At 41.9% G+C, this 17,406-nt stretch overlaps 1 protein-coding gene across 2 annotated transcripts; it reads right to left on the reverse strand.

Moving 5' to 3' along the window:
- Positions 1-819: 819 nt before the first annotated feature.
- On the reverse strand, positions 820-15,162 carry CLTA (clathrin light chain A). Of its 2 annotated transcripts, XM_057379095.1 has the most exons (7): positions 14,895-15,162; positions 8,389-8,426; positions 6,449-6,566; positions 4,971-5,082; positions 3,494-3,547; positions 2,316-2,351; positions 820-1,279 (listed from the first exon to the last, which is right to left on the reverse strand). In XM_057379095.1, the coding sequence occupies exons 1-7, from the start codon at positions 15,103-15,105 to the stop codon at positions 1,108-1,110; spliced, it is 741 nt and encodes a 246-aa protein (XP_057235078.1). In that variant the 5' UTR covers positions 15,106-15,162; the 3' UTR covers positions 820-1,107. The 2 variants fall into 2 exon arrangements, with proteins under 2 accessions (XP_057235078.1, XP_057235080.1); XM_057379097.1 differs by lacking the exons at positions 2,316-2,351; positions 3,494-3,547 and having other exon boundaries at positions 821-1,279.
- Positions 15,163-17,406: the final 2,244 nt, after the last annotated feature.

A 17,406-nucleotide genomic window follows, 5' to 3' on the forward strand; every position in this document is an offset into this window, starting at 1 on the left:
CCTTCCAGCTTGTACCCAAGAGGTATCAAAGTAATTATGCTACACAGTAGTTAAGATACTGTGTCTGTGATAAAAATGGTGAGATAATGTATGACATCAAACAGATTAGTTTTAGAAGACAAGACAGCTAAGATTTAACAGCAAGGCTAGAATATAGCTCCTGTGGATGCTGGATGAGCCAAGGAGGCAGAACAAAGATTTTCTGGATCAGATTGTTTCAGATKCAACCACCTTGGCAGACAGAGCTCCAACCTGCAGATGAGCAGCAGTAAGAGCAAGTCTTCCCTTCTCTTGCTCTCCAGCTCTCCAGTTCATCATCCTAGTGGGAGGAAGTGTCTGCAGAAGTCAGTGAGGACAGGGACAATTCAAAAACATGCAAACAGCTTCTACATAACAGATCTTTGCACATGAAGACAGCATTGAATACCAAGCAGAACAGAATATGCATTAGGTTATCAAACAACTACTCCATGCTCTCTAGTGTGTGTTGAGCCTGAGATGTGCAGTCAGAGTGACAGCAGAAACCTTTACGGAACTGCTTACCTGCAGAAGGCAGTGTCCTCAGTCCCACTGGAAGCAAGATAAGCCCCTTAAACTGCTGTTTCAGTTTTCTAGAGCTTCTGTCTAGTGTGATAATTAAACTAATGCTCTCAAGAGCTTTAAGAAAGCTTACAGAAACAAGCAGAATTGCAAAGAGCAGAAGCACTGCTGCCTGGACAATCACCAGCAAGGGAAAACCAYTAGCAATAAAGAGAAATGTTTACTCACACATAATTCAAACAMCCCCTGTCAAAAGGAAGCAGGAGACCTTCTTAATTCATCCAAAGTCAACACATTTTGCTGTTTAACAGATCTTTAATATCAGTAATGTGGGAAGTGACACCTCAGTGCACAACAGCACAGAGACTACAGTTTTGGAGGTTCTCCCATTTCAGACACAGAAAGGAAACATCAGGAAGAACATGCAATCAAACAATGATCAGCCCTAGATACATCATGATGTGGTCCAAAAAAACACATTGAAACAATTAATCAAATTACTGCAAACATAGCTTCTCTGAGTAAGGTTAAGATATTGCATCTGTAGTGTTTCCATTGAGCTTTGCTTCAGCGAACCAGCGGAGCCTGCTTGAGTGAGATGAGGACTGAACGCATGCGGGACACATCTTTTGCCTGCTTACTAGACTTGGGATTAAAGTCACAGAGCTGAGCCACACGTTCCCACTCAGTGCCCGGAAACACTTCTTCTGCATCATTCACAAAGGCTTCTTCAGCTGCCCTAAAAGCAATGCAATGCACCTTGTGTTAATGCCCAGCATATAAGGCACTCCTTCCCTCTTACAGGATGCAGTTTCTTTCAGCATGTTTCATAAGAAATGTGACCTGACAGCTGCTTGTGGACATTATGGCCACTTAAGCTCCCACAGCCCCAATCCTGGAGATGAAAATAGATTGTAGTAGTATGCTATGCACAAGCAGTGCAGAGGATTGCAGAGGATTGTGTAAAATGTTGGAATACAGGTGTTTGGTTTTAAGAACAGTTATTGAGTCTTTGCCTAAGGAGTCGCCACACAAGCTTCCAGGAAGTAAGGTACTTCCATGTAGGCATTTTATTTATGGAGAAATGCCCAGGTCTTAACTTGTTAAGCCTCTGCCATCTGATGGACATTTGCCAACTGGAAATTTACAACTGCCTGCAAGCACGTCTTAAACAGATTCCATTTGAGGATGTAAATCAGCCCCAAGGCCTACAGGCCATCATAAAACTATCTGCTGATGATTCCCAATGCTGTAGTGAAGCAACATGAATCAGAAGGAATTTAAGTCACAAATCCCATGCTTGTGAGTGCTATAGACTACAGCATATCTTGGTAGAGGAGATGACTTGTTTGAGGTCACCTCACAGAATAAACATATTTCCCCTGCTCTCACCCTAAGGAGACTCTAAGGAGGTTTTGTACATTATGTACTGGCTAGTGCCAGTGGATTMCCAGCTGTATTATTTTGGCTTTTCTATGCTGCCAATAGCATTGCTTCAATGCAGGGATAACACTCCAGCATCTAGTTTACATGAACTGTGGGGCCCTGGTAGCTGCCTGAGTGCAAAAGCARTAAGCATCAAGAGATCAAACCAAATCCATCTACTCCAACAAGCAATACAGAGAAAGCAGTGAAAATGACTCTCCCATGAGGGTTCAGCACTATTCACAGGGATGATAAGGTTACAGACACCACTGAAGACAAGGATCACTACAACACTGCTACTTCATGTGACATGACACTTTTAAGGGGCAGTGAAGATTTTTTTACTTAACTGTTCTAGGCTGTAGCAAGGATGATTTATGTTTGTGCTTAAAAGGTGAAGAGAAGAAAAGAAACGAGAGAAAGTTTAAGTCAGGTATAGAAAATGAGAATGAATTTAATGCAGATGATTAGCTGGCTGAACATGCACTGGTAGCTTAGCCTACATTCAGGAAACAGGCAGCCAGTTTTATTATGCAGCACTTACACTGCACATGTGCATTGGACATATGAAAATAAGGGTTTTATTGAAAAAAATCTAACAAAACCAACTCCAGGAGACTTCAGAAAAGTTAAACACCACCTGTAAATCCATCATTTCACAGTCTTAGTTTACATCCACCTATAGTTAGCTGTGAATTTCACACCAAACCTTCAATATTAATGCACTCAAAGCCACAACATGGCTCACCAGTACACCTTCTAAAGGTGTCACCTTAGAATCTGTGGCATGTCCATCTTTCARTTCAAGTCTACAAATTAAGGGAAGAAATTAAAATACATGAACAAGCCAATGAACATTGCAATCCTATCCCTCGGAAACTAGCATACTCACTGAGGCTTGAAAGTCACGACTCTGTTTTCACTGACCTATTGGGCTGGCAAACCATCTACACTGTTCCTAAATGTTTTCCCAGCATCTTATGCTGATTTCCCAACACCAGCTTCTTGTATTTTTCATTTAACAGTCTATATGAACRCACCCTTTCTACCCTGATTTATGTCAGGCAATTCCTTTCTACCTTCCTTTTGTGAACCTTTATGTGCAAGCACTGCTCGAACATTTTCCTGGTATGTAGGCAAAGCAGCACAGATCCTGTGCTCACTGCCTGTTAGAGAGTTAAACTCTGCTTCTCTGTGAAAGGACTAAATACAGCACCCATGTGAAACTGCAGGCACTAACCCACACCCCCAGCAATGTTCACTGGCCTGGAAAGAACTGTAAACCCTTAGGTCTAAAGACTACTGAAGTCATTACCAAAATTCCAGTGGTATGTACACAACTTTCAGACTTAATCTGAAAGTGCTAGGCTTTGAGCAGTGTATACAAGAGAACTGCACTCAATACTGCAGACCAGAGTTGGTCCAAAAAATAAATATTCAGAAGCCACCTTCAGACATTCAGCACTATTTCTGATCCTCCTCATTATCACATTGGTTAGCACACAGAATTAGTAGTTAAGCAACATACACATAACCAATCACGTCAGCGAAGGGTTGTTTGTAGAAAGCTTCATCTGCCACCCTAGGTAGCAAGTAGTCCAACAGGCAGGCAAGCAGGCAGGAGAAAAGAGATAAGGATAAGAAGTACGGAACACAGCTGGAGGCAGTTTTAACAAGCACATTCACCTTGCATCGCCTAGACTTACTGTAACAGGAAAGTAGTTACCACATGGAATGTATCAATTAGCCACTGGTCAGAGGGATGACACAGAAATTCTGCTACATTCTGGAAGTTTGGACCAGCCAGTTGAGGACTAGAGCCCCAATGTTAGCATTAGACTACTCCCAGAAGATAGAAACTACCATCAGGCAAGAGATCTCAGCAGGGTGATGAGAATGCCAAACACTTCTGCGTAACACTTGTTTAGTGAGCCCTGCTCCACACTCCATATCCTGCTCCCAAACACTGGCTGTAATAAAGCTATGAGGATATCATGAGCTCTGGCCACCAACTAGAACAGCACCAATGCTGTTTCCCTTTCTTGGCCCAACCAAAAGATAGAGAATTCCTCAGTAAATGGAAGTGGCAAATCCATAATTCCGTAGGCTTCCTTTCTTTCTTTAGTAAGAAGCGTAGTCTGCCGAGGACTTAAGTTAATAAAGACAAACCTGATGGCCATTTTGATAGAAAAAGTGGTATTTCAAAAAAACAAAACAAAAAAAAGAACAAAGTGAACAAAACAGCAGTTCATCTTGAAGCCTGTGAGTTCCCAAAATATAAAACAGTCTTAATGATTACCTGGACAGAATGAAGTTGAGATTTAAGAGGCATTAAGTCAGTTCTATCACATTTACCTTCATGTAGCTTGAAGTCAAAATTCCACAGGGAACCTCTATTCAACGCTCACTATTCAACGAAGCAACTAAGTCATCAGTTTCTGCTGCAGGACCCATAATTAGACAATTCAAACCACTAGAGACACAGTCGGCACTTAAGTTTTTCACCACTAGAATTCAGTCATGTTATTTCTGAACTGCTTCCAAAAAGAGCAGCAAAAGGTTTTAAGATATCTAATGAAATAACCTGTAGCAAAGATTAACTAGAATGCCACTTCCATATGTTCTAAAGAAATCAAATAAGAATGCTAGTCTCAGGGTAGGTAATTTCAGTCACTGGAGGCCTAGGGAACATGCCAAGTGGATAGAGTAGGGTTCCTTGTGCAGCTGGGAACATGCCAACAAGAAAATTTTCTGGCCGTGTTCAGACTTCATCTCTTTAGGAATCTTCAGTAATTCTTGATCATCATTTTAATGCTTCCTCTTGCTATTCTTGGACATTTAATCTAGATTACTGAAGAAAACTTAAAAAGATAGGTAGTAGGAGTGYTTACTTTAATGATCTGAAGGACTCTTGCCTTAGGACATATGAAAAGCATTCTAATGTCCCTCCCCAATTATTTTCATACCCAGTACCATAACTCTTTTGATGTCTGGAGAAACTTTACCTGTTACTGGCTTTTGTCTTCTCAAGTTTTTCATCTTGCCTTGCATACCACTCTTCCAACTCCTTTATTGCTTTCTCTTTCCATTCTGCTTCCTGCTTTCGTGAGTTTGCATCTGAAGATTTAAGAATTGGTTTTTCAGTCATGTTTGTATCCAGATATTGCAAACATTTCAACAGACAGCTCATGGTGCACTGCAGAGCAGACAGTTGTTTCACCAAGTCAGATAAGGGTTAGGAGAATTCCTGATTTAGGCTACAAGAACTCTAAATACTACAAACATTCCGAGGATTAGCTAAACACAATTCCTGTGCKGCTAACTGGGACAGTCCACTTCAGTTTAGGATAGGCATTTTGCAGATTAGTTCAGATTCAGCAAGTCTGTTGGTTTGCAGACTGCTCAAACCACAAACAGTGGTTTGCTACTCGCCTTGCTATGCCAGTGCTGGAACAAAGCTTAGCAAAGCCTCTACGCTTAGGCAAAGAGGGAACCTGGTATTCTGCATACTTTTACACACAGCCTACAGATCAGGACAACCTCATTTGCTGTAACTAGCCCAAAAGRGGAGCAAAAGGGCTGACCCTTTTGCTCTATCCAGAATATCATTTTAAAGAAAGTTCTGTCCTAACAATTTCAAGCAAAGGGTCCTCCACCATCTACAAWCACCAGTCTGTAGTCTCTTAGATATTGTCCATGGGTAGGTATCACTGCATTTGACAGCTGTATTTAGTTTAGTTAATAATTCATTACTTTCTTAATTCAGTTATTAGATCAAGATCCATGTGACAACAGATGGCCTCAGAAACCACAAAATGAGTAATCTTTATCCTTTGAAAAAAAGTACTAATGTCTGCAGAATTAATTTATTATCTTTCTAACTTACAAAACCTGTTCATTTTCTGTCAGCTTATTTCTCAGTAAAGGTTCAGAGAGCCACTTGCTTGCTGACTCCTACAGCAGTGTTAAGTGTGCTTACTAGAAGACTCATCCAGATTTGCTCCTCTAACTGAGGAAGCATGTTAACACCCAAAGAGGCAATGCCATTGGTTCAGAATTCTATTGCATAAGAATTATAGAATGGCTTGAGTTGGAAAAGGCCTTAAAGACCACCTAGCTCCAACTCCTCTGCCATGGGCAGAACACCTTCCACCAGACCAGATTGCTCAAAACCCCATTCAGCCTGGGATGGGGCATCCAAAACTTCTCTAGGCAACCTGTGCCAGAGCCTCACTACCCTCACCATAAAGAATTTTTTCCTAATGGCTAATCCAAGCATAACCTTTCTTTTTAAAGCCATTACTCCTTGAAAACTACACACCCTTGCAAAAAGTCCCTCTCTAGCTCTTCTGAAGGTGTCCTTTAGGTACTGGTAGTCTGCTCTAAGGTCTCCCCAGAGCATTCTCTTCTCCAGGGGGAACAGCCCCAACTCTCTCCACCCCAGAAAGCTGACACTAAGTTACTCAACAAACACCACGCTTACCAAGTTGTTCCAAGCGCTCCTTTTGCTCCTCTCTCCACTTACGAATACTTTCTGGTTCAGACTGCAATCGATCTGCTTGGGAGATGGCAGCATAGCAGTCTGTGGGACCATTACTCTCCTTCAAAGGAAAGGAATAGTAAAGTCATTTGAGCATAACAAGAGASTATTTCAGATAACTGACAGCTACATAACATTATACTCTATTTAAACAGAGCCAATAATACATTCAGCTGATGTTATAACACATTTCCCCTATTAACAAGAAAAACGTATTGCCACAAATTACAGCAGGACTGAAGGAAATTAACATAGGACCACCTCCAGAAATCAGGGATCAAACAAAAATTCAAGACAACTGGAAAGTTAAGTGCCACAAATGAAGGATGCAGAAGACAATGCCTAGCATYTCAGTAACACAGTTGTAAGCTAGATATCCTCTGAGTTAATCTCACCTTAAATATTTGCAGTAAAAGTAATTTTCCTTATAGTTTTGTGCACAGGAGTTTAAAACATTCTTTGTAACTTATTAGTCCACCTCAAAAGACATTAGCATACCACATTACAACATCTGGATTGCTGTATGCAGCTTATAACACAAGAAGCATTTCCACATTTAAGCATCAAAACAATGAGAGTCCTAGCATCCTTTTTYCAATACAACAGTTCGTGGGCTTGATATGAATAGGGCTAACATTAATACACCAGATTGACAAAGCTAATGAATATTGTGCCATTTGCTACAGAGGATAGGCCAAGTTCAACAACTTTTATTGCTTTATCCCATCCTTCACAGAGCTAAGAAATACCACCCCTGAGAGTATCAGATTGATTGCAGCCAGCAACAGATGTGGCTGCATCTTGCCCCTCTCTGGATCTGCTGTAGCCATCAATGAAGGAATAATGCAGAGACAAGGAGCTAGGCTGGTGCTAAAACACCRCTAGGCTTTACATTTAGTCCAAAGCAAAATAAACTGGCCAGCTGCAAGGCCAACTAGTAACAAGTAGCTAAAACAAAAGTTATGTATAGCCCATTCAGTCTCTTCTGATAGAGGAAGCTCTAACAACCAAAGCAACTGGTCTGTTAGAATTCCAATCACAGAATCAAGGTATCTGAAATCTACCTTCTGTGGTACAAGGAAGCACCAAGGGCCTGTAAAATACAAGTTTTCTCATCAATCTCACAGCAATGCTGAGGATGTAAGAATGCTAGCAGCAGTGAAAGCTGTTTCCACCAAGCTCAGCACCCATTTAAAACTCCACAGAAAAGTTTACCGCTCATGTTGCTTCCTTCCCAAGCATTCATTTAATCAAGGCTAACCAGGCAACTGTGCCACCAGGCAATAACAATGGACAAACTGGTGTGAAATTCAGTTACAACACATTGCCTTAGCATGCCTCATTCCTCCCTGACACTAATAAAGCAGGTATCTCCTCTTTTTGTCATTACCGTGGCTGTCTAACATGCTTTCATATTGTGATTGAGCTTTTTAGCCACCAGCTTAATTTCATACAACTTCATGTCACTAAGAAATTTATGGTTTTGCTTCTTTTAAGACCAATCTTGATCAGACAACCAGGATGCATGAATTAACTTTAAAGAGCAAGCAAATCTGAAAAGCCTGTTTTAAACTAGGTAATCAGMGCACACTTTCAGTTTAGCAGCCAATGTTAAGTCATATCACAGAGCCTGTCAGTCTGCTTTACAGTGCTTATGTACTGTTAAGCCACATTTCAAAATGAACTGATGCTTTAAATTGCCTCGAAGTTCAGAGGAGGGGCATAATTAAGAGCATTGACAACTGTGAGAGCTACCACAATATAAGTTCCTTCTCAGATATGGGACAAAATTAAAGACAAGAAATACGAAGTATTAGTCTACATTAAGGTAAAGTTCTCAGAGTAGAACAGCATATTCTAAGTATAGAATACTTCCATCTTACCTGATAGACATCCCCGTTAACCACTCCATCAACAGCATCTGTAAAGAAGTGACTTGTTTAGTCATTTAAGAAAAGATAGAACAGCCAGATTTATTAATTTCTGTAACTTGTATGGAAAGCTTTACCAGAGTATGTAATGTGGGACTTGTGAAAATGAGTGTTACTTGATACCCTGCAGGAACACTTCCTTCTCCCTGCATTTTTCTGGACAGGCATGAAAAACCAAGTGAGCCATCATTCTGCAGAACCAGAAATACAAGGTCATTTCTTCATCATGAGATCCTGCTTCTAACAACATAAACAGCAGAGCTGATACTGCTGAGAAGCTGCTACAGATTGCGTTCTACAGCTACTCCCACTYTGTCCTCCCTCTCTTAGAAGCTGACTACTACACAACTGTTCTGAAGGATGACTGCCACTTTTTTAGTGTCTACCAGGAAGATTAACAATCCCGCAGCCAACACTCAGTAATTCTTATCCTACTTTGGTTACCTCCTAATCAGCTCAAAAGATATAGCTAACACCCCTAGCAAAGTCACCTTTCTGCTACCATCWGGGATGACATGCTTGATAGCTTCCTACTTCAGTTGCAGCATTATTACCTCCGAAGTGACAGGGGCCACAGAGCCTCAGGAACAGGATCAGCCACAAATCTTTGCTATAGAACCCCAAAATTTCATCTTTTTAAAATACAGCCATAGGGAACACATGTCAGTTGTGAGGCAAATTTTTAAGTTTTTTAAACTGTTTAAATCCCTGGGCTATGCAAAATACACCAAGATTTTCAAGAACTGCTAAATCTCAGCAGGGCATCTCTCTGGAGCAGTGCCACGTAACATGTGTCTGCGTGATATACCAAGGAGTCATGTTAATGCCTTTCTCTCACTCTTAATGACACCATGGATAAATTTACCACACAGAGGTGTTTCCATCATGTTAATGCAACCCTCAGTGAAAAAAGCTGCTGTACCAAACAGTAAGCAGAAAAAATAAGTTATTTTGCACTACCTTCTTAGAAAAAGATAACTGACTGACCTAAAACTAAAGAACATTATGCTGCTGTATCCTCTGTTTCTTTGTRGCTAGGTATGCACCAGTTTCATATTACTAGTGAATGGCACACAGTAACTTCTTCATASTCCTTGTTTGAAGTCTTTATCCCTAAGCCCTGAAGAGCAATCATTAACTGTATTGGATGGAAGACTGTAAATTCATAATTTCAAGAATGACAGTTAAGTTGGATGAGACTAGTCCCCAAAAACATAGTTACTAACTTTAGTAGGGGAAGACTCATGTTAATAAAAAAGAGCTTTTCAGTTATGAGAACCTGATATTTCATAACTAGACTCCTATAACTGAGAGATGGTTGCTACTTTGTCTGATTGCAACTCCTCTGTGAGATACAGGAGACCTTTAGGAAGGCTAAAGTCACCAGCTGGGCCAGGGTGCTCATAAATCTTGAGGATGCTTTCAGGAACAGTGATAATAGAGTTAAAGTTTTCTTATCAAATCAAAAAACATTCATTATGGTGTTCACCACTCAGGCTGGTAGTCTGCTCAGGTAAAAGGAACAACATTATTTGAGGCTGTGGCTGAGATGAAACAGACAGGTTGGTCTAAGGGCCATTTTACTTCTGCATAGACAGAGCCACTCACAGACACTCAACTAAGTGTTTCCAGAGGGCAACCAGGTCAGAAGCATTAGCAGTATTAGAACAAACTTCCCATCTGTCCTGAGCTCCCTAGAATTTCAGATTAAGCTGCAGAGTCAGCATGCTGACTGAGCATATAACAAGCAGAAGAGGAAAGAGAATTGTACCAGCATGCTGTCATATGCCAGTGTAAGTGTGCTAACTGGAACAAGACCAATAGTCAAACATTCCTTCCCTTCAGCTCTCCGTGCTCAGTGCTATATAATTAAGTATGAAGTCTAGAAAAACTATTTTTTGCCAGCCTTCATACCAGTAATCAATGCTACTTGTGTATCTGTATTTTTGTTCACAGAAGCATGCAATTTCATAACYATCTTCCCACAGAAAAAGCCTAAACACTGGTACTGCCATCATRGCATTTTCACCAGCCATGAACAATGAAACCCCTGCTCTGGCTTCAGAGTCCATCCAATTCTATCACAATATTGCATCTCCTGAAGTTAACATCAACATATTTAGAACTATCTCAGTTCGTAAGGATCCATATTCCTTTATTTGCTTATGAATTTAGGATAAACTCTTATTTCTAAGGACACTGTTGCAATGAACATGCCCAAACATCTACTGTTCTGCAACACATGCTGACAATATGGTAATAATGAACTTTCATACAGCAACACAGATCATTTTTAGAGTCTGGAAGAGCTTGGAGAGGATAAGTCATATCAGCTGCCTTGCATTCACAGGAGATATAACACCCCAGCTTGCCAGAAACAGAAAGCTAGCATCAGTGCCCTCCACATTTACTACAGCTTACAAAAGAAAAGGCTGGGTAGTTTGAAGATAAATACAAAAAACATTTTGTCACTTCCTAGTCCTAGAAGTCAATACATGGCCTCAGAGATTTATCACAATGATGATCAACTACTCTGAAGGCTACTACTTGCACTAATACCCCTCAGTGCCACTTGGCCTCAAAGGAAGTCTTGTTTGCTTAGTCTTGTTCACCAGCCTCTCTAATGCCTTATTCTCAATGCAAAAGAGGACTGTTATCAGAAAAGTCAGAGGCTTCAGAGTACACTGCAATACTTTTCTTATGCKCTTTCAAAATAAAAGTAGTTTTATGAGCTAGCTTCAGCATCCCTTTTAAAAAATAAGTACTCTATTTCTTCACTGCTACTTTCAGTGAGCTAGCAGCTCTAGTTAAAGCAACAGAAGAAGGAAGCTTAATATATTCTGACATAAGGTTAAGTAACTTCACCACTGAAGGCCTCATTTCCCATCCTTTTTCTTTTAGGCACAGTCATGCCTCCTTTTTACCTACCTCTCACCTATAAGATGATAAGACGAATCTTTCACAAAGCTTTTGCTTACATAGTTATGTAAGAACTTGGGGAAGAAACAATTTTTCTAGCCATAACTCAGTCTCATGCCTGTGTGCAAAATAAAGGCAAGCAACTCAGGAAGACTGCTTCTTTCCTGTGTTTTAGTTCTAAACTGTTGTCATACCAAAACCCATTAGTTCCCTCATTTTCAATATGGCTAGAACTAAACCATACCTGCAATAACACTGTGCTATAAGAGCTTCTGTAATTTTCCAATGTAACAGCTTCTCTAAGTTCCACTTCTGTAAATTTCCAATAGTATTCTCTTGAAAACAAAAATAATACATTTTTCTATCCTGACTTCATAATAAWGCAGCATTACYAACAGGCTGAACAGACACSACCYCTTTATTATACCTTTCTCAGTGCTRTCTTATGAGGTTCTGAAGCCTTCGATGATGTGGGTTTTGCTATGCAATCAGCAATGGCTAAATGACTAAGAAAAAAATCAATAGTCAGAGGCAAGACCTCTTTCTGTCTGTGGTGCCAACTAGAGAGACAGGAGGAATCAATTTTTTCCTAAATAATTTTCAAGCAAATTCATACTCCGTTCCTAAAAGGCTATTAAATTAAGTATCTAAACAAACCACCAGACACAATTAATTTTCTTAATTCCTAGAAGCTCATGAATGTCTTTGGAAGATAGAGAAACATCATTCAATCAAGTTCATACAAAAGTTACAGAGGTTGAAAATGTAAAGGTGATGATTGAGATTAGTCAGCCTACATTAAATTTGTGTGTATTTGCATGATTGTTAACATATATAACTGTTTGTCTTTGAATTAAATTCCCCATAAGGAACTACTCAATAAACTGCCATGAGGTGTATGTATARGCATACAATATCTAGAAGCCACCCATTTCCACTTGGACTCTCTGTCTCCTGCTCAGAGAATATAGTAAGTGAACTGATATAACCTCAAGACATACTCTTGTCAGAATTTGACTGCAAATACATGTAGATATTGACTCATTACCGAAAAGAGAAACCTCGTAAGACATCACATTACTAATAACAAGGCAACAGCATTGTATTACTTGATTTATGCAGTACTCCCTGCTTTCTGAAGCAGGGATTATGCTTCATTTTCCAAGGGAAAAAAGATTAGGTTTTCGCCTGCCCRGGCAGCTTGAATGGCATAGCTATTTACATAATGAATGGATCAGRCCAACCCTGACCACGGCAACATGAAGGGATGTGTGAGACACATGASCTTGGCAACATTCTGCCATTCTCCCCATACTCACCTAGTACCCATCACTGCAGTAATAAAMAGAATTCCCTATATTGTTATTACAATTCATGAAGCTCACTTCAGTACATGTATTTGTCTCATCACTTATCAAGAGACTGAAATTTAGAAACTGTTTGCTGATGAGAAACTGTGATTCTTAAAAGTGTATTTCAATAAGCTGATGACTGATTGTCATTACATCTGAAGTTAAGATCTTCAAACTTCAGTTTGAGAGCAGCCCAACTTATTACTTTTGGCCCAGTATTTAGAATGAACTTATCCAACAGACCTGTAAATAAGGAGTTCAAAAAAGGTTACGGTTAAAAAAAGTAAATCCACAAATCCCTGGTYACGATGCTTAAGGATTTACATAAGAACTTGCATTGTTTCAAGAAATTTGCATTCACCTGAAACAGCTTAATAAGCTAATCTGGCAGAGACTGCAAYTGTCTGATATTTATCAAGATAGTGAACAGATGCTAAGGAATGTGTAACACAAATGGCAACAGAAGTCATTAAATCAGCTGTCACCATACCTGAACCAGCATATTTTGCACGGCTACCATCTGTGCTTTTTAGCATGAGGGAAAGAGAATAGACTCTGACAGTCAACAGAGATCAATTTTCTGTTAAAAAACAGGACCACCAAAAGTTCACAAGCATCATCTCCCTCGCCTATTTAATAGGCAGAGCAAAAAAAGAGAATACAACAAAACAAGATGACAAAAAGCTCATGCCTAGACTTCCCAGATCCCTAGATCAAGTTATCATATTTATTATTTTATGAACCTCTTTCTAGACAAAGTTCTCCAATAACACTTTTGCATTTCATGACAAGACAACTTGCGCGACTTGAGAAAAGAACTCTTGAAAGGCAGTTTAAGAGCTACTTTTAAATATCACCCAATCCAGAGGCATTTAACAAACYGACTTTTTGACAAGAAAACATTCTGCAATAGTCATCACTGCATGCACGTAAAGAATATAATCCTTTAGTTGTTCTAGTACCTTGTGTGAAAGGCCAATGGTAGAAAATTAGTTTTTCAAACAGCTACTTTAATGTTCCAGAGACTGTTTGGAACAAAAAGCCCATGTAAGGCATAATGTTTGCCTAAGGCTTTTGMAAGTAAGAAGGGAAGTGTCCACTGTGTCTGTTTCTGCACTATACATAGAATGCGGAAGTCAAACTATGTATGGTATCAAAACAGGATGGTGTTCTGATAATAATTATCCTCAAATTCTTGTGCTGGAGCAAGCTGGATCCCAGTAAACACCTTTATTTTCAGGAGTACGTAATCCATRTATATGGACCTTATAAGTGAGCTGATGTTAAGGGTAGTGCTACCACTAAATAAGCACCGGGAGGTCTCCAATACCCAATTTATCTAGCTGAGCCTTATTCCCAGAGATATGATGAACCTGCCCCCTCACACATAAGATACATCAGTGATTTCTGATACCAAATTGCAAAATGAAGACTTAATTCTAAAGATTTAGAAGACTGGCATCTTACTGCAGTGACAAAGGGATGTCACATGAGAGCCAGTATGTTCCTCTGGCCCTGGTGACAAGTAGAAGCTAAGTCTTCCGAGAGTGTTGCAACATCAACTCCTTTCCACTCAGAACTTCAGTTAAAACCTTTCATAATGAGAATTGTTTATTCTGGGCTGCTTTAGCTACCATTAGACTACCTGGAAACACACTAACCTGCACTTCCCAGGACACACAGTTCCCACCCTCCTCCAAACGCGCCTTCTGCAGTGACGGGTTTGCTACGCTCAGTACAAAGGTTACCAAGGAACAAAGGCTGAAGGTTTAGTAAAATTAAACATTAGCTTAATTGCTCTCATACTTTAAGACGAAGATCACTCCTGCTGAAGACAGAAAGTCAAGTGGCGGATTTATCCTGCTTTGGAAAGCCCTTCCTTCAGGCAGGCTCCTGGATTAGGCAAGATCAGCACCGTTCGCATTAAGGATATAAACACGCCTTAGGCATCTTCAGGGCATACAAACTACAGCAGGGAGGCAGCAGCTCACCTTGTGGCACAGCGCACCCAGGACGGCCCCGACCCACCCCCGAGAGCACCCCCGGGCAGCGGAGCCCCACTCGGGGCACAGAGCCTGGGCGAAGGCTCCTCCGGCACCGGCCCCGCCCGGCCGCGGCGCCCCGAGGGAAAAGGGGAACCGGGACCCCTCGCCCCCCAGTCCCCCCCGCCGCCCCCGCAGGGCGTACCCGCGCCGAGGCCCTCGGGACCCTGCAGCGCCTCGGGCACCTCGCCGTTCTCCAGGATGCCGTAGCCCTCGTCGTTCTCGATGCCCGCGATCTCGTTCTCCTGCTGCGCCAAGAAAGCGGCCGCGGGATCCTCCTCGCCGCCGTCGGTCGCGCCGTTCCCGGCCGGGGGCTGCTGCGGCTGCTGGGTACCGAAGAGCTCCATGTCGGCCATGGGAGAAGGCGGGCAGCAGCTGCGGCTCCGCACCGCGCCTACGCCGGGCACCAGCGCGGAAGGGGCGGGGGTGCCCCGCCTGCGCCAATCAGCGACGAGCACCGCACGCTATGACCAATCGGCGAGCGGCGCTGGCGGGGCCGGCGGAGCGCGAGCCAATCAGCGCCCAGAGCGCGGCGGGCAGGCGGGGCGGGGCGGGGCGGGGCCGCGGTGCCTGGCGGAGTCGGGCGGCACCGGCGGGATGTGTTCCGTCGGGAACTGCTCCCTCGGGATCTGCTCCCTCGGGCTGCGGCGGGACCGGCATCGCCTCCAGCAACGTGTCAAACCACGGGCTCCGCTGGGACGTGACACGGGTCCGTCGGCAGCTTGGAGACAAATTCGAGCCCTCAGACTACGTCAATAAAAACATACCTTCTGTCAAACATCTTTCGTTATTTTGGGTGTCCCCTGTCTGACAATGGGAAGCTTAAATCACAGAATCACAMAAGGGGCCAGGATGGAAGGGAYCTCARTGAGTCATCTGGYCCAAACTCCCTTTTCAAGCAGGGTCATCCCGAAACRCRTGGAACAGGATTGTGTCCAGRTGGTTCTTTAATTGATCTCCAGTGAGGGASACTCCACAACCTCTCYGKGCAAACTATTCCAGTGCTCACTCACCCACACAGTAAAGTTCTCATATTCMGGTGGAATGTACTGTGCATCCGTTTTTGCCAGCTGTCTCATGTCCTAGAGGTTGGCACCACCAAGAAGATCCTGGTGTCATCTTCTTGACACTCCCACCTTTAGACATTTATACACATTAATGAGGTCAAACCAGTGTAAATTTGGTAAACATGTGTTCCATTGTTTTGACAAAGGTGTTCATTAGATGGGCAGTGACTTCTGTTACAGTTTTTTTGACAGTTTCTTTGATCAGTTTCTGTATCTGGCTTATCACACAGATAGAATCATAGAATCGTAGAATGTTAAGGGGTTGTAATGGAACAAAAGATCATCTAGTCCCAAACCCTGATGCCATGGGCAAGGACACATTCTACTAGAGCAGCTTGCTCCAGGCCTTATCYAACCTTATCCAGCCAGGAACACTGTAATTGTTGGGACATCCACAACCTTTCTGAGTAAACTGTTCCAGTGTCTCTCTACCATCAGAGTAAAGAATTTCTTCCTAATATCTAACATAAATTTCCCCTCTTTCAGTATGTACCCATAACTCCTTGTCCTGTCACTACAATTCCTGACGCTCACTCCCTCTCCAAATTTCCTGTAGGCCCGCTTTAGATTCTGCAATGTTGCTATCAGGTCTCCACACAGCCTTCTTTTCTCCGGGCTGAACAGCCCCTAATTCCTCAGTCCGTTTTTGTAGGGACAGTGCTCCAGTCCTCTTATCGAAGAGTTTCCTGTTGGCCATGGGGGAAGGCAGGCAGGTGGCTGGGGGAGCAGCCTCTGGATTTGCTCCAGCCTTTCCATGTCATTCTTATGCTGAGGTAATCACAACAGTTTGCAGTATTCCATGGGATCTCATGTTAGCAGAGAGGGGGACAACCACCTCCTTCAGTCTGCTGGCAATGCATATCATTTATTGGCAGCAGAGAGGGGAGGGGAAAATATTGCTGTAAAAAAAGGAGCAAATGATGCTGGCAGCCCTCAAACTGGTGTAATTGCCACAAGAGGTACTTGTTTAATTCCACTTACATGTTGCCTATAAATCTGTGTACGTTTCATGATGTACTAGAGGTAATGTCATCCGAGGTTATGTTATAGTCCCAAACAATAGTTCAAACATGAGGCCAAGTTCAGAGAAAAATTTAACTCTGAAAGATAGTTGTTTTGCATGTGAATTTAACAGTATGAGATAAACCACATGCTGAGTTACACTTCTTCCCCTCTGTCAATATCATTTGCTCAGGAAAAAAAGCATAAGTAAAGTTCTGCAGTGTGACAGAGAGCTCCCTTCACCTCATTTAGTCAATTGAAACATGTGCCTCGTTTCTCCTGTGAAAACTCAGAATGTGGCAGGAGGCTAGACTTTCCTGATTTTGTATCTTGTAGAAACATAGCAAGGTTATTTATTTTAAATAATCTCCAGCTGCCATGGGAAAGCTAAACAATTATAAATAACAGCAGTAAGCAGGCTCATAACTCACACCAGGAGACCATAAAAATGAAATGCCACCATGAAGCATATGCCACAATCTCACAGAAAGTTGCTGACTTTTTTCCACAAGTTCTTCTAAAAACACACTCCCATGTGCATTTTTTTCAGTCTTCTTTCCTTATATATAAACAAAAATAATATTGCAC

Source organism: Malurus melanocephalus, unplaced genomic scaffold, assembly GCF_030028575.1.
Source record: "Malurus melanocephalus ecotype Western Australia unplaced genomic scaffold, MMel_1.1 scaffold_387, whole genome shotgun sequence".
NCBI lineage: Eukaryota > Metazoa > Chordata > Aves > Passeriformes > Maluridae > Malurus > Malurus melanocephalus.

Excerpts from the sequence above, each read along its gene's own strand:
- CLTA (XM_057379095.1), bottom strand. The coding sequence starts at position 15,105 with ATGGCCGACATGGAGCTCTTCGGTACCCAGCAGCCGCAGCAGCCCCCG. Across the intron at positions 8,427-14,894 it reads TCCCGAGGGCCTCGGCGCGG|ATGCTGTTGATGGAGTGGTT; the intron begins GTACGCCCTGCG and ends ACTTCTTTACAG. Across the intron at positions 6,567-8,388 it reads TTAACGGGGATGTCTATCAG|GAGAGTAATGGTCCCACAGA; the intron begins GTAAGATGGAAG and ends TTTCCTTTGAAG.